This window comes from Rhinoraja longicauda, chromosome 13 (genome assembly GCF_053455715.1).
Source record: "Rhinoraja longicauda isolate Sanriku21f chromosome 13, sRhiLon1.1, whole genome shotgun sequence".
Lineage (NCBI taxonomy): Eukaryota > Metazoa > Chordata > Chondrichthyes > Rajiformes > Arhynchobatidae > Rhinoraja > Rhinoraja longicauda.
Window position 1 is genome coordinate 24,075,826 of NC_135965.1, and position 25,876 is coordinate 24,101,701.

The window sequence follows — 25,876 nt, forward strand, 5'->3', positions numbered from 1 at the left end:
CTCTGATATAAGTTAATTTTCGTCTCATCAGTCTACAAGACCTTTTTCCAGAACTGTGGTTGCTCTTTTAAGTACTTCTTGGAAAACTGTAACCTGGCCATCCTACTTTTGTAGCTAACCAGTGGTTTGTATCTGTATTTCTGTTCATGAAGTCTTCAGTCGACAGTGGTCATTGACAAATCCACACCTGACTCCTGAAGAGTGTTTCTGATCTGTCGGACAGGTTTTTGGGAATATTTCTTTATTGTGGAGAGAATTCTCCTGTCAACAGCTGTGGAGGTCTTCCTTGGCCTGCCAGTCCCTTTGCAATTAGTAAGCTCACCAGTGCTCTCTTTCTTCTTAATGATGTTCCAAACAGTTGATTTTGGCATGCCTAATGTTTGGCTTTTGTTTCTAACAGTTTTATTCTTGTTTCTCAGTCTCATAATGGCTTCTCTGACTTTCATTGGCACAACTTTGGTCCTCATGTTGATGAACAGCAATAAAAGTTTCCAAAGGTGATGGAAAGACTGAAAGAAAGACTAAGGTGCTGAGAGCTCTCTTATCCCTGCATGAAGGAGGCAATTAAACACACCTGAGTAATTACAAACACCTATGAAGCCATGTGTCCCAAACATTATGGTGCCCTGAAATGGGGGGACTATGTTTAAACACAGCTGTAATTTCTACATGGTGAAACCAAAATGTATAAAAATGGCCTTTAATAAAATCTCACATTGTGCACTTTAACCACATGTGATTTTTTCTATTACAAATCTCACATTGTGGAGTACAGAGGCAAATAAATAAATGATGGGTCTTTGTCCCAAACATTATGGAGGGCACTGTACTTACTCTGGCAGCTCGTTCCATATATCCACCCCCTTCTGGGTGAAAAGTTGCCCCGCAGCTTCCTATTAAACCTTTTTCACCTTCAACCTATGCCCTCTGGTTCTAGATTCCCCTATTGTGGGTAAAAGAATGTGCATTCACCCTATCTATTCCTCTCGTGATTTTATACACCTCTAGAAGATCACTCCTCATCCTCCTGCGCTCCAAGGAATAAAGTCCTAGCCTGTCCAAGCTCTCCGTATAGCACAGGCCCTTGAGTCCTAGCAACATCCTTATAAATCTCCGCACTCTTTCTCGCTGATGGCATCCAGTTTCGTGGTGTGTGTGGTGTGTGGTCACTGGGGTGAAGGGTCACGGGGATGTGCTGACACGGGGATGAGCGGTCACTCAGGTGAAGGGTTACCGGGCTGAGGGGTCACTGGGATGTGGTGACCCCAGGGTGAGGGGGGAGTCTCTACGCCCCATTCCCCTCCCGCGCTGCTCCCATTTGCCCGACACTCACGATGTAGCAGGGTTCGCAGTACGACTTCTTGTCCACGGCGTAGAAGGCCTGTCCCCGCAGCTTGTTGCCGCAGGTTACGCAGGAGAAACAGTCCACGTGGAACACCTGGTCCATGGCCGTGCAGCCGGCTCCCTCGCCAATCACGCTCTCACCGCAGCGCACACAATGCCCTGCAACAGGACAGGCAATGTCATCCCTGCACCCAGCAACGCAGGGAGATCACCGCCACGGCACGCCTCCCCCCACAGAGAGACCACCACCCTCCCTCTCCCTCCCCCCCACCACGGAGTGACCACCTCTCCCCCCCCCCCAGAGTAAGACCACCCCCCTCTTCCCCCACAAGGAAACAGCATCACCCCTCCCTCCCTCCCTCCCTCTACCTACCTCCCTCTACCTACCTCCCTCTACCTCCCTCCCTCCCTCCCTCCCTCCCAAAGGGAGCCCTCCTCTCTGCCCTGGCGCGCGAGTATGAACACTGAATTCTCCAATTTCAGGTGATCTCTAACTAACCCCCCCAAAGCCACCCAAAGGAGTCCTTTGCAACCTGTTTCTCTCGCGTTTCACAGACTCGCCAGCCGCCTGCCACGTTTGGGGGCTGGAAGAGTCTGTGTACCACGTGTATATGGAGTGTGTGAGGTTGCAGCCCCAGTTCCAATATCTAAAGGGGCTGCTCCTTGCCTTCTGGCTGCACTTCCCACCAACCATCCTCATCTTTGGACACCCTGTGCGTAGGGGAGAGGGCAGGGTCGAAGATGTCTGGTTGGGTTGCTCCTAGCCCTGGCCAAGCTGGCCATCTGCGAGTCACCGCGCCAGGCAGAAGAGGGCTCTGCCCAAGCTGGCTGCCTGTCCCTTTTCCGGGGTAACGTCCAAGCGAGGATGGTTTTGGAAAGGGACTACGCGCTGTCCACAGGCCCCATGGGGGATTTCCTGGACCGTTGGTCACCGCGTGGGGTGGAGGGTATCCTCAATAAGGATGGGGAAATAGTAATATAATATTTAAGAATATTTGTTTATTTTGTATTATGGTGGTGGGTTTGTTTGTATTTTTGTGTGTATGTTTTGTAAATAGTTCATTTACATTATTTTTTGGTTAAAGAAAAGCCTCCACTTCTCCTCTACCCCTCCCCTTCCCTCCTGGAGAAGTGGGAATGTAGGGTCAGGCGTATGGAGGGTGGGGTGGAGGAGGACGGTGGAGGGGTGGGAGGAAGGTTGGAGATACGCAGATGGGGACGAGAAATTCACTCGCTTGGCAGGTCACACCTGCGCAATGGCTGCATTAATGGGGGGGGGGAATGGCTGCATTAATGGGGGGGGGGAATGGCTGCATTAATAGGGGGGGGATTGGCTGCATTAATGGGGGATTGGCTGCATTAATGGGGGGGAGATGGCTGCATTAATGGGGGGTGGATTGGCTGCATTAAATGGGGGGGGATGGCTGCATTAATAGGGGGGGAGATGGCTGCATTAATGGGGGGTGGATTGGCTGCATTAATGGGGGATTGGCTGCATTAATGGGGGGGGTGGCTGCATTAATGGGGGGGGGTGGCTGCATTAATGGGGGGATGGATTGGCTGCATTAATGGAGGGGGGGGACTGCAGGGAGCAGCAGTGCAGCTCCCATGGTGCAGAGACGGCTGGAATGGACACACTATGGGATCAACATAACCGAGGGAGGAGACCAGTGCTAGTAAATAGGAAGCAGGAGTCAGATCTGAGGTTCCTTCCCTGGTCCAGGAGAGGCCATTCTGTCCCTCTAGTCAGGCTAGCCATTCAATTACCACAGCTGAGCCCTAGAGAGGGGAGATGCTCAGGGCTGTGAGGAAAGGGCTGGATTGATCAGACAGCTCATCCAAAGGACCAGCAGAGCCAGATGGGTTGAATGGCATCCTCCCTGTGATTCACACACAGCGTTCTCCAGCTTCCTTAGCTGCTGCCAGCGCACTGTTCTCCAGCAACATAATCAGGCAAACACTTAACGCCTTCTCCCTGGAAACACAGGAATCCTGCCAGACCCTCGAGCCGTCTCGCAAAATCAATCCCAACTCTGAACATGCAGCACATGGAGCGATACAGCAACCCTCCCCCAGCCCGCTCCCTCCCCACCCTGCCTGCGTTGTCAGCACCGGGGTCCCATCCACTCTGCTGCCAGCACCTGTGCAGCAGCGCTGCAGCTCTTCCCCTGCAGCAACCATGCAGCACATCCCTGCAGTAGCCCTACAGCTCCTCCCCTGCAACATCTCCGCAGGAACCCTGCAGCACCTCTGCGGCAACCATGCAGCATCGCCTATTGAGAGAGAAAGCTCTCTGTTACTGGTATTTGGGGATTGCCAAAGCAGCCACTGGAATTAAAAGGATATTTATTGAGGGAGGGTTCAGTGGAGATCCCCCCTACAGTGAGAGGCACTGTAGTGACTGGTATTTCACCGATGTGTCGAGTATGTAAAGTATTGTAGGATGAGGGAGGAGAGGGATCCATCAATGAAAACTGTCACTATGTTAGCACAGGGAGAGACGGCAGAAATACAGACAGATCTGGATCAGACAAGCCGCCATTGGTTTTCTTTACCAAAGTAATCATCAGATGGTGGATGCTCCATGTCGAACAACAGTTTCTTTGTCAGACGGTCAAGTTCATCCTCTGGCCTTGGACCTGGAGCGGAACCTGGTATCGGAGCTGGAACCGGAGCGAGAGCCGGAACCGGAGCTGGAACCGGAGCGGGAGATAGAGGCTGGTAGACATTCTGAGAGAAAGAGAAAACACATGTCGATAAATCGAGCATCAAACACAACTCCCAACAGCAGTTCTACGTGGGTTGATATTATCATAAGCAATTTCCTGTGCTGTGGGGAATGGGGCAAAGAGACAGTGTCACTGTGTTATAGAGCTATATAGCATGGATACAGGCCCTTCAGCCCAACTTATCCGCGCTGACCAAGTTGCCTGACTGAGCAAGTCCCACTTGCCTCCATTATTTTCCAAAATATTCCTGTCCATGTACCTTTTAAATGTTGTAATTGTACCTGCCTCCATGGCTTCCTCTGGTAGCTCGATTAATGTACCCACCACCCTCTGTTGGCCCTTGGGAAAAAGACTATGCCCCTCATGATTCATAAACCTGTGTAAGGACACCCTCACTCAACCTCCTATGCTCCCAGGAAGTAAGACTCAGCTTATCTAGTCTCTCCTTATTAACTCAAACCCCGCATTCCAGTAACATCCTCATAAAGATCAGAGACACAAGGACCTGCAGACACTGGAATCTTGAGCAAGGCACAAAGTGCTGCAGTAACTCAGCAGGTCAGGCAGCATCTGTAAAGAGAATGAATAGGTGACATTTCAGGTTGGGACCCTTCTTCATAAATCCTTTTTGCTTCATTTTCAGTTTAATGACACCCTTCCTATAGCAGGGCAACCAGAAATGTACACAATACTCCACATGTGGCCTTACCAGCATCTTGTACAGCTGTAACATGATGTTCCATCTCCTGTCCTCAATGCCCAGACCGATGAAGGCCAGCGTGCCAAACCCTACCTTCACCACCCTGTCTGCCTGTTTCGCTGCCTGCATGGAACTATGTACCTGTACCCCTTGGTCCCACTACAACATTCCCCAGGGTCGAGCCGTTGACTGCGTAACTCCTGCCTTCATTTGTTTTACCAAAACGTAACACCTCACAATGATCTGAATTAAACTGTGTCTGCCACACCTCGGCCCATTTACCATATTTTCACGGATCCTGTTGTATAGCAGATGAGAGGCCAGACTGTGTAAAAGCGTTTCAGTGTTTGGGGCCCGTGCTCCTACTTCACACATGACAAGGCTGTAATTGATTGTAATTACTTTGGCCACTCCCTCTCCACTGCCTGGTCCTATACCTCCCAAGGCAGGGACAGCACAGATCCGACACAGAGTGAAGCTCCCTCTAGACTAGACCCAGCACCCACAAGGAACTGCACCTGGCCTGTTTATTCCTCATCTGTGTCTCTGTATCTCACCGACCCTCAATCCAAACGGGAATTAGTTCAACCTGATGTGGCGTCATTGACGGGGTTCTGAAAATCTAAACACACCACAAACACACTACAGTCTGAAGAAGGGTCCCGACCCGAAATGGCACCTATCCGCGTTCTCCAGTGATTCTGCCTGACCTGCTGAGTTACTCCAACACTTTATATCTTCTCATATGCATTAGTTTCCTTATCCATCGAGTTACAGCCTCAAAACACGGTAACACGTGAACTGAACATGAGTAGGCTTTCATTAATCCATGTTACTCTGTACAGTCCTGTTATTCTTCACTGCTTCCTGGTACAGCATCCATAACCATGCACAATAAGGCAAAGTAGGGAGCAACAAATGGGAGCATTGGTCAGTGTGGAGGAGGAGGAGAGGGAGTGGATGTCCACAGACTGTAGCTGGGAAAGGTGAGGGAATGTTTTCCTGTATTTCCTGAGACACACAATAAAGGGAATGGTGCTCGAGTTAGCTCTTTCACAGCATTAGACCTCAGCTCCAGCACTGCTTACCGGCCTAATCACCGTAACGTGGGAGGGATGTGATTGCACTGTGTTCAGAGATGATCTGTGGGAACAGTGACACAATGGGAATAGTTTAGCTGTTGAGGAAAGAATGGAATAGCTGGGTTTATTTACTTTGGAGCAGGGAAGGCCAAGGGGACATTTAATTACATGTACAATGACAAGGGACCTAGAGTAAATAGGAAAGACACATTTCCTAAGCGGAGGGGTCAAACAGCATGGGGTAGGGATTTAAATTTATCAGCCGAATGATGAGAAGGGAAAAGGAAGTTTTATTCACCACAAAAGCACAAGTTCACAGGGAGAGGGTGGAAGAGGAAGGAATCATCATCCCATGACCTGTGCCTGGGGTGTGCACAATGACTGATACTGGCGTTAGGGCTGGGAGCTGGTCTGTGACCAGATACCCTTACATTTCTCTGAGCCCTGACCTCCCAAAACCATCCACCTCTCTACTTCTTCAACCTTAGCTTCTCCATCACGGTGCGTTGCATCAGGAAGGCTGGTAGTATCATCAAGGATGTCTGCCACACTGACCATTCCCCTTTCCCTCTTCCACTTTCTGGGAGAAGATGCAGGAGCTTGAAAGCCCAGAGATCCAGACAAGAACAGCATCTTCCTCACAGTTATCATACTCCTGAACCCATCACCTTTCCCACCCCCTGCCTAGAGGTGCTGCAATGCACTCTCACTCTCAACTCTACCTCATTCTGTTATTCTGTTGGTGCACCTTAGTATTTTTTGCACCATTTCAGATTGCATTGATCATTGCTGTGTGTATATCTAGTTTACTCTGTGTGTTGCATGTGAACAGGGAATTTCATTGCACCTCGGTGTATGCAACAATAAACCAACCTGGAGCTGAATCCCCCAATGATTGGTCTATCACGTATCGGCACCTTCTTAAACACTGCACTCCACAACTCCCCACCCACCTCCCAGCCACTGAATTCCACAACTCCCTCCCCACCTCCCAGCCACTGAACACAACTCCCTACCCAGTCACTGAACACAACTCCCCACCCAGCCACTGAACACAACTCCCTCCCCACCTCCCAGCCACTGAACACAACTCCCTACCCAGCCACTGAACACCACAACTCCCGACCCAGCCACTGCACCTTCCTCTCCCCATGCGCACCAGGTTTTTGGGGCTTCTGACAGTGCAGTAAGGGTCCCTTCATAGACTCTGCACGATCAGGAGGGGGTTAGCCAGGGGAGGGAGGGAGGGCAGGGATGTTGGTGGGAACATTATGTGTGCAGTGCTGTTCCCGACAGTTGACCGACCTAATAATCAATCTATCGATCAACCGATCAATTAACCAACCTAATAATCAATCAATGCCTCCGGTTAAAATGCAAATCCAGCTCTCCGAGCGAGGAGTCTGGATCTAGGGGCATGGCTTTGACATAAGAGGCAGTCAGAGCTATAGAGCACAGAAACAGCCCCCTCTCTCCACCTCTCCATTCCCACCAGGTTTATAACGGAACAAGTCTCATTTGCCGGCATTTAGCCCTCATCCCTCTGAGCCCTTACTATGCACTCTGCATCACCCAGAGTGGGAAGGGGCAGAGGGGAGCGGGTGCCAGGGAGCGGCGAGATGTGAATTACCACCAAGATCTCACCTGCAAACAAGCGCGGAGAGAGAGCAGGTTACAGGGAAATGTGGGGGGAAGGCAGTGATGGGTTTGCTTTGAGAGCAGGCAGACTCGATGGGCCAAATGGCCTCTGGTAAGAAAAAGTGAGTGATTAAAGAAATAGTCACAAATGTGGGTTCATCTGGGTGCAAATGATTTCCCTTACATAGCACTGCGAGAGGCATGGTGCATGTTCACAGTTTCGGGGCAGGGGTGTCGGGTGGGACAGGTGGGGGCTGATCCCATGTACTGATGCAGACTCCTCCCAGTTATCTGGGGTTACAGCACAGGCACTGACCAAAACTACATTATACTGCTTTTTATGTAATGGTACTGGCAAGTTATAAACTAGATTTATAAATTTTAACATGTGTTAATATTACACAAAGATTACTAAAATTAAAAAAATGACTTTTTGTTAATAGGATTGGGAGGTCAGGTCTTTAAACAGCTTGCAGGATAATGATCGCCCCGGACAACAAAAGTGAGGAACGGGAAGAGTACAGGACCTTTTGTCGACAACAAAAGCACAGGTGACATAGAATCAGTTTAAAGCCATAAGGGTAAGAATGTCACGCCAAGATAAAAATTGCTGTAAACTGAAAGTGAGGGAGAAGCTAAAAGCTCTCAGAACGAGTGTCGAGGGACGGGAAACGTGCAGAGATGGGTGCAGGTGAGAGGCACGTGGGAGGCAGGAGTGGCATCACAGGCGGGGAGAAACAAGCACCAGAGCCAGCAGAAGCAACGATTCATTCACTACTTTATCAGGGAGAGGGTTGTCAGAGTAATGTGGGCTGAACAAGGCAGATAACGGTGACATTTTAAATTGAAAGGAGTGAGCAGGGCGAATGCATCGTGACTTTGCATCAGGAGCAGTGATGGGGAAAGAGATGGCACATGTATCTCCCAGGGACAGCACTGAGTCAGAGGCAGGACCTCCGTTTATGCCGTGAGTAGTTCTGGCATAAACAGAACTACTCAAGGCAGAGCAAAGAAAGCCATTGTAGACCAACGCTCTCCCTGTACTGCTCCTCCCACAGTGCGGCATCCCTCAGTAATGCCCGTCCCACAATGTAGCGCTCCCTCATTGCCCCTCCCACAGTGCGGCGCTCCCTCACTGCCCCTCCCACAGTGCGGCGCTCCCTCACTGCCCCTCCCACAGTGTGGCGTTCCCTCACTGCCCCTCCCACGGTGCGGCACTCCCTCAGTAATGCCCCTCCCACAGTGTGGCGTTCCCTCACTGCCCCTCCCACGGTGCAGCACTCCCTCAGTAATGCCCCTCCCACAGTGTGGCGCTCCCTCACTGCCCCTCCCACAGTGTGGCGCTCCCTCACTGCCCGTTCTATAGTGCTGGGATCTCTCAGTACTGCCCCTCCCACAGTGTGGTGCTCCCTCACTGCCCCTCCCACAGTGTGGCGCTCCCTCACTGCCCGCTCTATAGTGCTGGGATCTCTCAGTACTGCCCCTCCCACAGTGTGGTGCTCCCTCACTGCCCCTCCCACAGTGCGGCGCTCCCTCACTGCCCCTCCCATTGCACAGGGATCTCTCAGTACTGCCCCTCCCACAGTGTGGCGCTCTCTCAGTAATGCCCCTCCCACAGTGTGGCGCTCCCTCACTGCCCCTCCCACAGTGTGGCGCTCCCTCACTGCCCCTCCCACAGTGTGGCGCTCCCTCACTGCCCCCTCCATAGTGCTGGGATCTCTCAGTACTGCCCCTCTCAGAGTGCGGTACTCCCTCACTGTTTTCCTGCTCAGCTCATGGTGGGGGGAGTGTTTATGAGGGTATATGAATGTTGTGAAGTTCTCCACTCTGTCCAGGAGTTCATTAAACTCACATCTGCAGCCACTGCTGGACACCAGGATCAGTGAGTTTAATGGACACGATGCAGTTGCTCACAGTGCAAGACGAACACAGCAAACAAGCTCTCCAGGCCCTGCCAGCTCCCTCATGTCTCAGTTCATGAGCAGGTTGCCGTGAAAAACTGCTGGATAGGAAGTCTGTGAGTCTTTAACTGCACAGCAAGCAGTGGTGAGACGAGCTGCCAGTGTATGACTCAACGCCTCCTTCCTCACACACAAGCTCGATCTGCACACACTGCTTCTCCAGGGAATCTCCCCATCGACACAACAACCTCCTAGACAAGGCTATTAAACACAATTAATATTTCCTCTCTACTTCCCAAGCCATCTACTTGGTGATTTGGTCAAAGATAAACTGCCCAACCCCGCAGAGTGAGTGGAACAACTTCAGGCTTCAGCAGTGCAGGGAGGGATGGCGGTGGTCGGGCAGAATGAATGGTCAGAGGGCAAGGGGGAGTGTGGAGACTGAGTTGGGGGAGTGTGGAGACTGAGTTAGAGGTGGTGGGACCAGTGGAAGGCGGGGGGGGAGGGGGGGGGTTAGAGGGGAGGGGTGGAGGGGGAGAGTGGTGTGTGTCACGCGGTCTATGAGGGAAGTCAGTCTCTCTCACCCCAACACCGCCGCAGGAACAACCTGCTCCACAAACTCAGCCCTTCCAACACAGGGCGCAGCAGGTAGAGCTGCTGCCTCATAGTGTCGCCATCCGGGTTCAATCCCGACCTGTGGTGCTGTCTGTGCGGAGTTTGCACGTTCTCCCTGTGACATAAGGTCATAAGTGATAGGAGCAAAATTAGGCCATTCGGCCCATCAAGTCTACTACGCCATTCAATCATGTCTGATCTATCTCTCCCTCCTAACCCCATTCTCCTGCCTTCTCCCCATAACCCCTAACTGTGTGGGTTTCCTACGGGTGCTCCGGTTTCCTCCCCAGTCCAAAGGACGTGTGGGTTTATAGGTTAATTGGCCCTCTGTATATTGCCCTTGGTGTGTAGGGAGTGGTAGAAAATGGAGGGGATGTGAGAGGAACAAAACGGGATGAGTGTGGAATGGTGTACAATGGTCGGCGTGACGTGGTGTGGAGACAGATTGGTGGGGTCCACACTGTAGACCCCACAACCATCTACCAACTACTCCCGCATTCCCAGTGCACTCACCCTGCCCTGCAACCAGGCAACAGTGTCACTCTGCCCTGCAACCAGGCAACACCACAGTCGTCACCCCACCTGTAACCAGGCAACACCAGTGTCACCCTGCCCTGTAACCTGGCAACACCACAGGACCACCCCACCTGTAACCTGGCAACACCAGTGTCACCCCACCTGTAACCTGGCAACACCACAGTACCACCCCACCTGTAACCTGGCAACACCACAGGACCACCCCACCTGTAACCTGGCAACACCACAGGACCACCCCACCTGTAACCTGGCAACACCACAGGACCACCCCACCTGTAACCTGGCAACACCACAGTACCACCCCACCTGTAACCTGGCAACACCACAGTGTCACCCTGCCGTTTCCAGGCAACACCATGCTCGTCACCCTGCCCTGTAACCAGGCAACATATCAGCAGCTCTGAGCTGCTCCATACTTCAGCTACCTCATGCCTGGTCCATTTCCAAACTCTTCCCAACTCAGGAACCATCTTCAAGTCTGCTCTTTTCTACATCAATAACGTCCACGGTTGACACGGACAGGTCTGCCCTCCCTGGAAGCCCAGGGCTGTGGAATTCCCCCTTTCTCCCCCTCCCCACCCTCCCCAGCACAAAGCAGGCCCCACTGGCTGAGCCTCTGCCTGTCTGTAGATTGATGAAGCAAAATACTGCAGATGCAGGGAATCTAAGCCAAAGAGCAAAGATGCCGAGACACTCCACAGCCAGGCAGCAAAACATCTTCAAAGTGAAACGTTGATTCTGGTTCTCTTTCCCTGGACGCTGCCCGACCTGCTGAGTGTTTCCAACATTTTCTGCTTTGGACTCTGGACAACAGTCTGTTTACGCTTTGTCTGACACTGCTTTGTCCATCCTAACCACACAACTGCATTGGGAGTGCTGTTCACATCATTGTCTGGGGGGGATACAGCTCTGCCTGTGTGGTCTCAGCCGGGAATCGAACCGCCCCGCCTGGTGAGGTTGGGCAGTCTGTGGCAGGTGCAGGACAACTGGTCTGGGCTGAGCTCTGTAGAATGTCCCCTCACTCACATTCAGTGGCCTGTTTCTGTACTCGGCACAGTGTTGACCCCTCTATTTCCAGCAGATCAGCCCAGCCCCCTCACTGATAAATCAGCATGGTGAACAGCTCACTGCCGGGGCTCCAACCTGCTTCATCAACCCCAGATCACAGCCCCTTCTTCCTTCCTGTGGTCACAGTGGGCATGTACCCCAGCTGGTCAGTGTCTGTGCCTCCTCACACACACGCATTGCCTTCCTCTTCCACATGCTGACACAGCTTCCCCTACAGTCTGGCCTGGACATTCTGTAATGCTGCTATTTCTGTCAGAAACAAGTTCCACAGACACCTCTCAACTTCCTAAAGCCACAGAGAAGTCCTTCAGAGAATCCCTTAACGCTTCTGGCAATGACAGGGTGCTGTACCCATCTCCCTCCCTCTGCAGTCAAAACACAAAGTGCTGGAGGAACTGGGTGGGTCAGGCAGCATCAGCGGAAGGAACGGACAATGTCTCGGGTTGGCACAGATGCTGTCTGACCCTCTGAGTTCCTCCAGTACATTGTATTTTGGTCAGGTTTCCAGAGTCTCCAGTTTCCTGTGTCTTCGGCTGCATCGACACTGGGAATTTGGGAGCTGCATCTGAAATCAGGCTGACATTAACTTTGTAAATTCAAGAGCTGGGAAAGGTGATGGAGTAGAGCACAGCTTCAGCACCGTGCTTTGCATCACCGTGCTGTGTGTCACCGTGCCCTGCGTCACCGTGCCCTGCATCATTGTGCTATGGGCCGTGTGTCTGTGCCCTGCGTCCCCGTGCCGTGTGTCTGTGCTCCCCGTGTGTCACCGTGCCCTGTGTCACCGTGCCCTGCATCATCGTGCTATGGGCCGTGTGTCTGTGCCCTGCGTTCCCGTGCCGTGTGTCTGTGCTCCCCGTGTGTCACCTTGCCCTGCGACACTGTGCCCTGCATTACCATGAAGTCTATACCATGAAGTCTATACCGCAGATGAAGTCTATACCATGTGTCACCGTGCCCTGTGTCTGTGCCGTGTCAGTGCCATGTGTCATGTGCCATGTGTCATACATCATGTGCCATGTGTCTGTGCCGTGTGTCATGCGTCATGTGAGGGAGGGGAGAGCTGGGTGGGGACAGTGGGGAGAGGGGACCGGAGGGGGTCATGGCTTCGGGAGAACGGGCGGCAGGTGGTACCTCGGTGACCGGGGGGGGGGGGGGGATGTGGGAAGGGGCACAGGGGATAGGGCAGGGTCAGGGGTTAGAGGGGACGGGGCTCAGGGGGGATAGAGACCGGGGTGGCGTACGGAGAGGGGGTCAGGAGGACTGGGATCAGGGGATCGGAGTGCAGGGTTCAGGGGTTCGGGGGACTCCAGAGACAGGGGCGGTGCTGGCCTACCTTGGATTGCTGCGTCATGGCGGCTGGCCCCGGTGCTGGCTCCATGCCGGTGGCCTTCCTGGGGGAAGCGAGTTGGCGGTAGGGGCCTGCGGGTGGTCCCGGGGGGTAGACTGGCTCTGGCCTCCAGGGGCTGTGTCCGCGCTGGATGGGCTCTCCGGCATAGCCTCCTGCATAGGCGGGTGGCACGGGCTGCAGGTCCTGGTAGCGGGAGGGTGGTGTTGATGCCATGTAGCCGTGGCTGGGCTCGGGGGCCCATGTTGGTGCGGGCCGGTGACCCGGGTCGGCGGGGCGTGGTGGCCCCTGTCTCGCTGGCTCAGGGGAGCGGCCGGGCGGCAGGGTGTACTGCAGGGAGACCCCGGGCTCCGGGCCCGGCGGCAGGTAGTGCGGGTTGGGCTGGGCGGATTTGACCTGCACATTAAAGGCCGGCTGCACTGGCGTGGAGGCGGTGGCGTAGGAGGCTGGCACCGGCTGAGGCAGGGTTCGGGCGGCTCCGGTCGGCCCCGGGCTGGTCCCCGGCTTCCCGCCTGTCTTCTTGGTGGCCGTCAACAGTGGCTGGGCCGGGATGACCATCCTCTGGTGACCGATCACCGGGCTGGGAGCTGCCATGGTCCCCGGGACCGCACCTCCCAACGAGCCGGCAAGTGGCATCGCTCCTGGACCACCTTGAGTCTGAAACAGAAGCAAAGGGAGACAGGTGTACAGATGTGCAAGCAGGTACAGGTCTCATCAACCAGAGCGATGGCACTGGGACTCACTAGCGCACAGAAATATACACATGTTGTCCACACAGGCACTTATATACATCAGCACAAAAGCATATGTGCACACCTGCAAATGCAAACAGGAATTTTCACACATGTATAGATGCGTACATGAATACACACACATGTACACATGTACATGAATACACACACATGTACACATGTACATGAATGCACACACATGTACACGTGTACATGAATGCATACACTTGCACATGTACATGAATGCATACACATGTACATGAATGCATACACATGTACACGTTTACATGAATGCACACACATGTACATGTACATGAATGCACACACATGTACATGGATGCACACGCGTACATGAGCCTGCATGCACACGCAGAGTACCCATGCTTGCATTCCATCGATGGGGCCAGTGGGGTCGCGAGGGTTTGGCGGACGGAGGGAGGGGGTGTTGACACCACGGTTGGCTCTGACTCTCGGGTACCGCTCCTTTCCCCGTGTCTGGCTGTTCATTCAGGCGCAACATTGCCTCCCGGTTGATTTTGTCGAATCTGTGCTGCCCCCTAACCTGGGCGTACAGGTCACAGTTAGACAGGTACTCCAGATGTGAATGACCAGTGATCAACACAACTGGAAACTTCCGTCCTGCACCTGAGGCTTAGAGCAGTGCTGCGCCGGCTTTGACAGTATAAACCTCTATTACTGACCCATTACCGCTCCGGTTGTTAAACGCTCTATTAGTTAAATGCTCTATTAGTTCAACGCTCCATGTTAAACGCTCTATTAGTGACCTGTTACCACTCTATTAGTTAAACGCTCTATTAGTTAAATGCACTAGTAGTTAAACGCTCTATTGGTTAAACGGTCCTTCAATGAAACACTCTATTAGTTAACTGTTCTATTAGTGACCCATTCACCTTCAACCAGACTTTGAGACAAATCAATGAACTACTGAAGACTGCTAAGCATTCAAGAAAATGTGACTGAGATACGGACAAAACAAACAGAATTGCAGAACTGTGAAACTTGCAAATAATCGTGGTAATTTGCAAACCTCAGTCAGCACATTAATTCTCGGAGAGGAGAACAGCTCATACTATTTTTAAAACATTTAAAATGATGCTATTTGTAGTACACAAAAATGAGAAGCACAGAGAGAGCAGATAAGGAGGAACCTTTTCCAAAACCTAGAAGACACGGGTTTCGGGTGGAGGTTGGGGGCAGGGGGAGGGTTGTCGAGAGCATCTGTGGAACAACCCTTCCACACAGAGGGTGGTGTGTGTGTGGAACGAGATGTCAGAGGAGGCATTTAAAAGACAATATTTAAAAGACATTTGGATAGGATTGTTTAGATGGATATGGGCCAAATGCAGGCAGGTGGGACTAGTGTAGATCGGGCACGTTGGTCCGCATGAACGAGATGGGTTGAAGGGCCTGTCTCCGTGCTGTGTGACTCCATTACAAACACTACAGCGGCAGCTGAATGGCCCAGTGCAGGGAGGTGGTCACTTGTCCAAGCTCCTCCGCAGATGAAGTAGAGTGAACGGTGAGAGATTGCAGCCGGTACCTGTTTGCACGATTCACACTGGGCTAACAGCAGCCAGCATGGCTTGTCTCTGCTCACCACCGGCCAGCGCAGCTTGTCTCTGCTCACAACCGGCCAACTGCTTGCACAGGCAGGACGTTATTACAGCAACATTGGTGAGACCGCGTGTGTGCACAGTATCTGTCTCCGTGTTTAACCAAGGATACTGCTGTGTTTGAAGCAGCCCAGAGAAGGGTAATGGAAGTTGGAGGGAGGGCGGACAGGTTGGGCCTATATGGGGATGGGACTGAAGACGTTGAGGTGCGTTATCTGTGCGCTTGGAGTGGATGTCCCCCCCTTGTGGAAGAATCTTGAACTGGCAACCTGGTTTAATGTCCAGAACCATTTCCTTCAGAACCTTGAGAGAAGTCAAGAACCTGGAATTTAATGGGGGGGAGGGGAACCACAGAGCCCGAGAGTGGATGGGGAGATGGGGGGGGGGGCGATATTGAGACCTTATGAGTGGTCCCGAGGGAGATTGGCGGGGGTGACAGAGACACCGGGAGAGACCTCTGGCGTGGCTAGGAGGATGGACTCCTAAAGGACTGGGATGGTCAGGTTCAAAACTGCAGTGTCGGTAATATCATGATATCCTCATGAATCTTTTTTGAACCCTCCTCTCCATTTTAATGCATTCTGCACTGATTCTGCCTGTACACAGAACACGTCCCTCCTGCTCTCTTTCTCAGCCACTGTGCAAACCTCCATCAACTCCTCTGTCCCACATTCAGACTGAAACCTTCCCCTAACTGTGGACCATTCGGTGAAACACCTCTCACTGTAGGAGGGATCTACACTGTAAACCCTCTCTCAACATGTCCCTTTGATTCCAGTGGCTGCTTTGGGGATCACTCCTAAATGCCAGGAACAGAGGACTTTCTTCCTGTGTAACACACATTGAACAGTTCAGGAAGAGGCCCTTCAGCCCACAATACGGCATCCGTCTCCATCACCATCCATGGCACCACGATCCAGGCACCCACACTTTCTGTATACAACATTTACCCCAGAAAGGCAGACACAAAATGCTGGAGTAACTCAGCAGAACAGGCAGCATCTCTGGAGAGACGGAATAGGAAACGCCGCCTATTCCTTCTCTCTGGAGATGCTGCCTGTCCCTCTGAGTTACTCCAGCATTTTGTGTCGACCTTCGATTTAAACCAGCATCTGCAGCTCTTTCCGATACATTTTACCCCAGAAACCTCCTTTGAATATCCGTCTGACCTGAAACCTATGTCCTCGCGTTATACAGCTGTGCAGCATGGAAACAGGCTCTTTGGCCCATCTTGTCCATGCCGCCCAAGTTAACATGTCTGGTTAGTCTGATTTGCCTGCTAATGGCCCATATCCTTCCAAACCTTTCCTATCCATATATCTGTCAAAATCCATATTAAAAGTTATAATTGTATCCACTTCTATAGCTTCTTCTGGCAGCTCATTCCCGATATGGACTACCCTCAGAATGAAAGATTTGGCCCTGAGGACCCTCTTAAATCTCTCCCCTTCCACGTTAAACCCGTGCGCTCTAGTTTTAGAATTTGTCCGCTCTGGAATTGTGAAAATAGCTGTGATGCTGGGGAATCTCTTCTGCACCCACTCTGGTGAATGTCTTCTGCACCCACTCCAAAGTATTGTCATCCTCCCTGTCGCTGGGCGAGCAGACCAGTACCAGTGACTTGTGCAGCTGATGCCCCACCTTTGGTAGCAATACACTTCCCGTCGAAGGCAAATGCGTTCTTCCCCACACTGCCCACCGGACACGCCACATCCATGAAGTGGGCTCCTGTACTAGGTTCTGTGTATGACTGTAGCTGATGACCATGGCTCTGTACAGCACTGTCTACGTTTCCCTGAGATCACCCAGCCTCTAGGAGTAGCAACCAAGCTCCCTCGTTTTCCACTCATTATCATACCAGGAATCGACCTACTCAATCAATACCGCATTAACACCAAGGCCGGTGAGTTTTCCTTTGATGCAGAGATCAAAACTGCACCTGGTACTCTATTGTGGCAAACACCGCTCGAGAAAGCAGAAAGGAAGAACATTTCCTCAGAATGTACTTTTGGAAACTAACAAGGAAAAGAAGATCAGTCCAAGTTATGAAAGGATGAAGGGAATGCGGTGTTTGCTTGGGTTCTGATTGCACCAGGGATCGGTGACCAAGATTTGCCACGCTCTATGCATTACACACCTTGCTCAATCTCTGGTCATAGAACAGTACGGCACAGATCAGATCAGATCCTCCTGTGTGCGCTGAACATGAGGCCAAGTTAAACTAATCACCTCCGCCTACACGTGGTCCATATCCCTCCATTCCCCACATATCTATTTGCTGGACTAAAGGCTCTTTAACACCACTATGGTATCTGCCTCCACCACCACCCCTGGCAGCGCATTCCAGGCACCCACCACCCTCTGTGTAAAAACCTTGCCTCACACATCTCCTTTAAACTCTCACCCTGAAGCTATGAATTTATGTCTTTGACATTCTACCCTATCTATGCCTCTCATAATTTTATATACTCCTACTATCTCACCATTAAACTGTAAATAACACGCTGCATCACTGTGAGGCTGAGCAAGGGACTGTATACCCGGATAGAAACAATGTACTCGTGGTATTGTTGTCTCACTGGTGTGCTACAGTCTATTACAATGCAGCTTGTCACACAGTCGCTACAATGCAGCGCGTCAGTCTGTACAATGCAGCGTGTCAGTCGTACAATGCAGCGTGTCAGTCTGTACAATGCAGAGTGTCACATAGTCTGTACAATGTTGTGTGCCAGTCTGTACAATGTTGTGTGCCAGTCTGTACAATGTAGTGTGTCACACAGTTCATACAATGCAGTGTCATGCAGTCCGTATAATGCATCGCGTCAGTCCATCCAATGCAACGTGTCAGTCGTACAATGCAACGTGTCACAGTCTGTACAATGCAGTGTGTCACATAGTCTGTATAATGCAGTGTGCCACAGTCTGTATAATGCAGTGTGCCACAGTCTGTACAATGCAGTGTGCCACACTCTGTACAACGCTGTGTCACACAGTCTGTACAATGCTGTATGTCACATAGTCTGTACAATGCAGCGTGCCACAATTTAAGACAGCAACAGGCGTTTGGCCGGGGAGGTGGATGCTTTGCTGAAGGCCTGGGACCAGCTCCTGTACAAGTTAAGGATCTGAAAGCAATCACATCATCAGACAGGACCCACCAACACAGAGAGGGAGGGGTTAGCGGGTGTGGATGTGGAAGACCCTCTGCACCTTGCTGCCAGGCGGGATGGTGACATTGGCTGCCTTCAGCACAGGCCCAACGCCTCAGGGCAATGGCTAACCTCACCGTACCCCGACATGTACAAAATCACTGCTCTTGGTAACGCTAGCGAACAGCCAAGAATTAGACTTTTAAAGTTGCAAAGTTAATATTTCACACAAGCCTCTCTAGAAGCATTTGTCAGCAGAGCCTGATTATTGGCTCGCTACGTGCAAGACCTCGGGAACATCCAGCTACTTCTCGATTACATCAGCTCCTCACTGCTCTCTAACATCTCTCTCCAACCCACTGGAGTTACTGCCACGGCCCGGGATGAGATCTCCTCTACTTCAGATTGCATCGTAGCACCATCTCCACTATTCACCCACTTGCCAGGAAATGAAACAGATGGCAACTGGTTAGTCCTCGAGCAAAGGCCCGTAAAACTCACACTTCACAGGATTAGTCACTGCACCTCGTAAATCTATCCACAAATGACTACAGAGGCTGCAGTCGTAGAAGTCTGAATCCCTTCCAAACCCGAGATCAATGGGGAGAGAGGGTGAAACCACAAGCACGGGAACAGGTCGTAAACAAGTGGCAGGCGAGATGTGGCAAAACACAAACCTGTGGGTGGCACCGAGGGCACCAGTGGCAGAGAGGGGTGGGGGGGGGGAGGCAATGGGTTGTGAGAAACAACTGGCAGTCAGTGCACAGAGAACATGTGAGAGACAGGGGGGGGGGGGGGGGAGAGAGAGGGGAATAGAGAGGTGGAGAGAGAGTTGGGAGTGAGGAAGGGGTGAGAGAATCAACAGATAGCGAGAGTGAGAAATTCAATCGACACCTGGTTAGCAGGCAGCGTTAATAGCCAGTCATTGTACGGAGTCCATGGAGAGAGGAAGTTAATCAACAGTGGGGAACGAGGAGAGGGTTACGGAGAGCTTCAAGTGACACAGGGAGTCAATGAGGGGAGAATGGCACAAGGCCATAGTCATATTGTAATTCGGTCCTACAGTCAGAGGATGGCCCTTGGATTATTAATCTGGAGACCAATAAATATTGAAATACAGTAGTCATGGTCATGCAGGCCCTTCGACCCAACTTGCCCACGCCGACCAAACGCTCCATCTACACGTGTCCCACCTGCTCGCGTTTGGCCCACATCTCTATAAACATTTCCTATTAATGTACCTATCTAATGTATTTTAACTGTTGTTATAGTACCATAGGTCGAGAACAGAGATGACTATTTTAGATGGTGAATCTTCCGTCAGGCCTGAAAGGGCAGGGGAGAGATTGTTGGCAAGGGGAGTTGGAGGTGTCAAATGGATGGAATAATGAGACAGGTGGGTCAGACAGAGCATGGGTCTCCCAGCAACGACCCTGAGCCGTTCCCTCCCAACAACATTCAGAAAAATAATCTCTATTTCTGAAGCCTGTGGGTAACATGATTCCTGCCCCATCTCCGGGCTGAGAAACAGGAGCCAGTGGCTGGGGCTGTGCCAGCCAGGATGAGTGGGGCAAGGCTGTGGCTTTGCAGGGTCAGGCGATATAAACACTGGGTGTGGTGACGCTCTTGGGCAGGAATAGAATGGCACACCAGACCTGGTCCAAGGTTAATATTCCAACACACGGGAACACTCTGGGACCTCCTCCTTCAAACCACCGCTCATCAAAACAGTGCTCTGTACAGTTTGTTCCTGTGTAAAACATATTGCTAATCCGGGATTTATTTTGATTTCTCTAATCCTGTCCAGTGTTCCATTTCTCTGTGGCATCAGTTATTTCACCTTTCAGCGTTGACTCATCAGCAGGCTTTCTACCACAGACTCTAAACAGAGATGGGGAAATGTGGCACCATGAATACCACACTCAGCACTCATTCACCGAGGATGGACGCAAAAAGCTGGTGTAACTCAGCGACACTGGCAGCAACTCTAGAGGGAAGGAATGGCTCTTCTTCAGACTGAGAGTCAGGGCAGAGGGAAACTGGAAATATACAGAAGGGGAAGGTGTGAAAATGACAAATCAAAGCTGACAATGTTCAAGGAAATGTAGAATGGTTCATTGATGTTGAGGGTAAGGTGACTATGAGGCATACAATCAGTAAAATTAATCAAAAGGATAGATAACTAGTCGGAGAACTAGGGTGGTGGAGGGATGGAGAGAGAGGGAAAGCAAGAGTTACTTGAAGTTAGAGAAATCCACATTGAAACTGCTGGCTTGTAAGCTGCCCAAGCGAAATATGAGGTGCAGTTCCTCCAATTTGAGATGGGCCTCACTCTGACAGCGGAGGAGGCCCAGAACAGAAAGGTCAGTGTGGGAATGGGAGGGGGATTTAAAGGGGGAGTAGCAACTGAGAGATCGCGTAGGCCTAGGCAGACTGAGCGGAGGTGTTCAACAGAACAATGGACATTCACCGGGCCCTGACAGAGTTCACTGCACATGCATGGCATTGCAGAGCCACACACCAGCTGTGGCACATGTGACAGCCCCGGCTTGGATCTGAGTCACGGGCGAGGATGTGTGAGCGGGGAGAGTGCCAAGATTCTCATTCCCCACCATTACCAGCAACACGGGTGGACATCGGAGAAGGGCCAGCGATCCAGAGACGGTGCAGAGGTGGGGAGAGAGCACCACCAACAGTGCCAACACACCAACTGGCCCTAAATCACCCCTCATCTCCCACAGCCCTACCTCCACCAAACCCCACCCCCACTGATCACACAGTGTACTTTAGCTTGTACTACTGTGGGCTGCTTTACCCAGTAGAGCTGACAATGTGCTTATACCTGTTTCTGGTTGCATTAATGTGCCTGTTGAGCTGCAGCAGGTGGAGATTCACTGCACCAGCCACGCTGTAAATGACCAGTAAACACTTCACTTCTCGGTTCTTTTTCCAATGGCCCTCTGGTTACAAATCATCCTATCCCTGGAGAGGGCTTGTTTATTCCATCAGCATCAGTAAATCTCCTCTCGATGTTCCCCACTGCAAGGAGAGTGGTCCTCACTCTGGGAAGTAATCTCCACTGGGGAGTAATTTCACTCCAGCGAGTAATCCCCACACTGGGGAGTAATCCCCACACTGGGGAATAATCTCCACACTGGGGAGTAATCCCCACACTGGGGAGTAATCCCCACACTGGGGAATAATCTCCACACTGGGGAATAATCTCCACACTGGGGAATAATCTCCACACTGGGGAGTAATCCCCACACTGGGGAGTAATCCCCACACTGGGGAATAATCTCCACACTGAGGAGTAATCCCCACACTGGGGAGTAATCCCCACTCTAAGCGAAGTAATCCCCACACTGGGGAGTAATCCCCACACTGGGGAGTAATCCCCACACTGGGGAGTCACACCCACACTGAGGAGTGATCAGTTCAGTTCAGTTTCAGTTCAGTCCATTTTTAATATATTGTCACTTGTATCAAGGTACAGTGACAGGCTTTTGTTGCGTGCTAACCAGTCAGTGGAAAGACAATACATGATTACAATCAAGCCATTCACAGTGTATAGGTGCATGATATGGGAATAACGTTTAGTGCAAGGTAAAGCCAGTAAAGTCCGATCAAAGATAGTCCAAGGGTCCCCGATGAGGTAGATGGTGGTTCAGAACCGCTCTCTAGTTGCAGTAGGACGGTTCAGTTGCCTGATAACAGCTGGGAAGAAACTGTCCCAGAATCTGGAGGTGTGTGTTTTCACACTTCTGTACCTTTTGCCTGATGGGAGAGGGGAGAAGAGGGAGTGGCCCGGGTGCGACATCCTAGATTATACTGCTGGCCTTGCCAAGGCAGCGTGAAGTATAAATGGAGTCAATGGAAGGAAGGTTGGTTTATGTGATGGTCTGGGCTACATCTACTATTCCCTGCAACTTCTTGCGGTGTTGGATGGTGCTGTTCCCAAACCAAACTGTGATGCACCCCAATAAAAAGTTTTCTACGGCGCACACAGCTCACGGGTGCAGTGGCTGCTGGAGCACTAGGAACACCTCCACTGCACAGCTAATTGATTGAGTTCTGAGAGGCTGGCTCCTCTGGGACTCTGGAGTGCATGGAGCTGAGGGGTGTCACAAAATGGTGGAGTAACTCAGCAGGTCAGGCAGCATCTCAGGAGAGAAGGAATGGGTGACGTTTCGGGTCGAGACCCTTCTTCAGACTGAGATGCTGCCTGACCTGCTGAGTTACTCCAGCATTTAGTGATACCTTCGATTTGTACCAGCATCTGCAGTTATTTTCCTACACGAGCTGAGGGGTGGGTGACTTTATGGAGGTTTATAAAATCATGAAGGGCGTAGATACAGTGGATGGTTACAGACTTTTCCCTGGGGTAAGGGAGTGTAATACTAGAGGGCAGAGGTTTGAGATGAGAGGAGAAAGATTAAAAGGGAACCTGAGGGGGCAAACATTTTTACACAGAGGATGGTGGGTATATGGAATGAGCTTGCCAGAGAAGGTAGTTGAGGCAGGTACTATAACAACATTTAAAAGACACTTGCACAAGTACATGTATAGGAAGTATATGGGCCAAATGCAGGCAAATGGGACGAGCTGAGGAAGGCACTATGGTCAACATGGAGGGGTTGGGCCAAAGGGCCTGTTTCCATGCAGTGAGACTCCATGACTAATTGGCCAATTGGTGAATGCCCCGTTTGAAGCATCAATTGCATGTGTAATATTTTTGCCAAGTGTCGCGAAATAGGGTTACCAAGAGATGTAGAGCTTAGTGGCTCAAGGTGCAGCCTGTAATGACTGGTATAATTCCCCACTCTGACTTACACCTGCCACCTCCTCCACAGCTGCGCTTTGATGCGATACTCAACTGCACAAGCCTTTTATCTGCACACTCTTAGGTCTTGATGCCTTGTCTAGCATTCTAATTCACCATCTTACCAAGCTTAACATCACCCTCTAATCCAGGCAGTAACCTGGTAAACCTTTTCTGCACCCTCTCCAAAGCGTCCACCTTCCTCCTGTAATGGAGCGGCCAGAACTGCAATCAATACTCCAAATGCGGCCTGACCAAAGTCCTACCGAGCTGCAGGAACAGCTCACCATGAATGCCTGTGAACACGGCCCTTCCCAGCCCACCATGATCAGCTGGAGAGAGCGGGTGAGCAAGGGAAACATCCCGATGGAGCAGTGCACGTTAAACCTCTCCTCACACCACTTGCCCCAGTGAAACCATCCCACTAACTCTGGGCTTCCCCGTCGTGTGGAACGGAGCAGGTGCCATGGGCTCGGTGGTGAGGGTGGGAGAGACAGGGCACGGACTTACTGAGCAAAGCAAGGCTGAGACAACAGCTCAGCTCCACTGAGCAGAATATCCTGTCTCAGTGCTCAGTTACCCGGAGACCGCACACATCAGAGGATTACCATTGCTGCCAGAGAGCCCTCTCACAGCAATGAATGGCTGAAAGCAAAGTAGGAGTTTAAATCCTCATAAAAGGTTTAATTAGCTGAACCACTGCCAGAATAATCCCTCAATATCCTGAAGTGCCATCATTAAAACACTAAATACTCAGCACAACATGTTCACAATCCCTGCACAAATATTGGATCACTTTCATCAGGTAATTTTGAAACACCTCAGGCTTTGACCACGCACCCATTTTCCAATCAGTTGCATTCGTATTTTCTGGAGATGAGCTGCTGAGAGACTGTACAGTAAGAGGGTTTCACTCTGTATCCAACCAGTACCGACCTTGCCCTTTTGTGTTCCTTTATATTTTAATTTTTATTTTAATTCTTTTTCTTAAAATTTAATAATACAAATACATTTAGTCAGAAACAAAACAAACGTACAAAAAAGTAACACGATCAAAACTGCCTTTGTGGCAGTTTACAAAACAACAGTCATCAGTTTTAAAATAACGTCGTTATCATCAGTATTACATTCAACCTCCCGCGGGGACCAGCGTTCACGGAAGGACTCCAGAGTCCCCGTGGACATTGCGTGTTCCCTCTCCAGGGACATGCGAGCCCGGACATAGGCCCGGAAGAGGGTCAGGCAGTGTGACTCTGGTGTGACCATCGACCGCCCGCTGCCTTGACCCGCGAATGGCCATCTTGGTCAGGACCAGGAGCAAACCGACAGGGAGACCCACCCCCCCTCCCACCCGACCCCCCCCCTCCCACACGACCCCCCCTTCCACCCGACCCCCCCCTCCCCTCTGTACCGGGTGCCCAAATATCAGGAGCGTGGGGCTAAAATGTAGCCAAAATCTGAGGAGCAGTCCCTTCAGATAGTCGAACAAGGGCTGCAGCCTCTCACATTCCATGTACACATGAAACACAGTCTCTTCCTCGCCGCAGAAGTGACAGGCAGCTGGCGAGTCCGTGAACCGGCTCAAGTACCTGTTACAGGCCACGGCTCTGTGCAACACTCTCCACCCCAGGTCCCCGATGTAAAGGGGGAGGACTCCCTTAAAGAGAGACCTTCACTGGGGACCGCTCCCGCCGTCAGGTGGTAACACGGACCGCCAGGGCGTGGCCGGACAGAGGACGAGTGCGAGGACGTGTAGAGTGTGCAGGAGCAGCCTGTACAGTACACGCCTCTCCGCATCACGGAACGGCGGCTCATGTTGCGTGGGGCCAGCCCTCGGGAAGGGACTCGGGCCGTGGATCCTATGGACAATTCCGACGGAGCGGGGGTAAGCTCCCCTCGATACCCACCGTGACAGGGTGAGGACCGGTCACTCTCGCAGTCACAACACCCCCCTCCCCCTGAGGAGCAGCGCCCTGGCTGAAGGTGACCAGATTCCTGGCTTTAAGTAGATCACGATAAAAGCCAGGCAACTCCCGCCTAGCGCGTCGACTTATGCCCACTACCCAGAGTGTGCCCTCCTGGAGGCAGTGCCCCTGGCAGAAAAGGTACGTCGCCAGCGCGTGCCATCCAGGAGGGCACTCAGAATACATGAACCTCCGCAGGGTCCAGAGTTGGAGAGCCGCCACCTGGGTATGGACTGTTCCCCTTCCCACAGGTGTGGCTAGATCTGCTGACGACTTCCAGTATTTACTGTTCTTTATACATGTACAGCATCAGAAGCCTGATTGGATGCAAGGTATTATCTGACTTGATTGGATAACATGCAAAGCAAAGCTTTTCACTGTACCTCGGTACACGTAACAATAATAAATCTATACCTACACCCTATCTCTGCCTCTCATGCTTTTATATACTTATATATAATATAGTATATATAATTTTACACACTTCCATCGGATCCTTCCTTGAGGAAGGGATGCTTCGTGCTCTGAAGAGCACACAACACTGCCCACTGTGAACCAGGCAGGACGAGTACACTGTGGTACACTCACACCCATCACTGCCACTCTCTGATGCCCAC

General features: G+C 51.6%; 1 protein-coding gene across 4 annotated transcripts in view; it reads right to left on the minus strand.

Moving 5' to 3' along the window:
• Positions 1-25,876, minus strand: part of lpp (LIM domain containing preferred translocation partner in lipoma) — a 151,125-nt gene that overhangs the window by 19,437 nt on the left and 105,812 nt on the right. For all 4 annotated transcript variants that reach the window (XM_078410592.1, XM_078410595.1, XM_078410593.1 and 1 more), the window contains 3 exons: positions 12,948-13,616; positions 3,900-4,074; positions 1,334-1,503 (listed from right to left, as the gene is read on the minus strand). In XM_078410592.1, the coding sequence (XP_078266718.1) occupies positions 1,334-1,503; positions 3,900-4,074; positions 12,948-13,616 (1,014 nt within the window). The remainder of the gene's footprint in view (positions 1-1,333; positions 1,504-3,899; positions 4,075-12,947; positions 13,617-25,876) is intronic.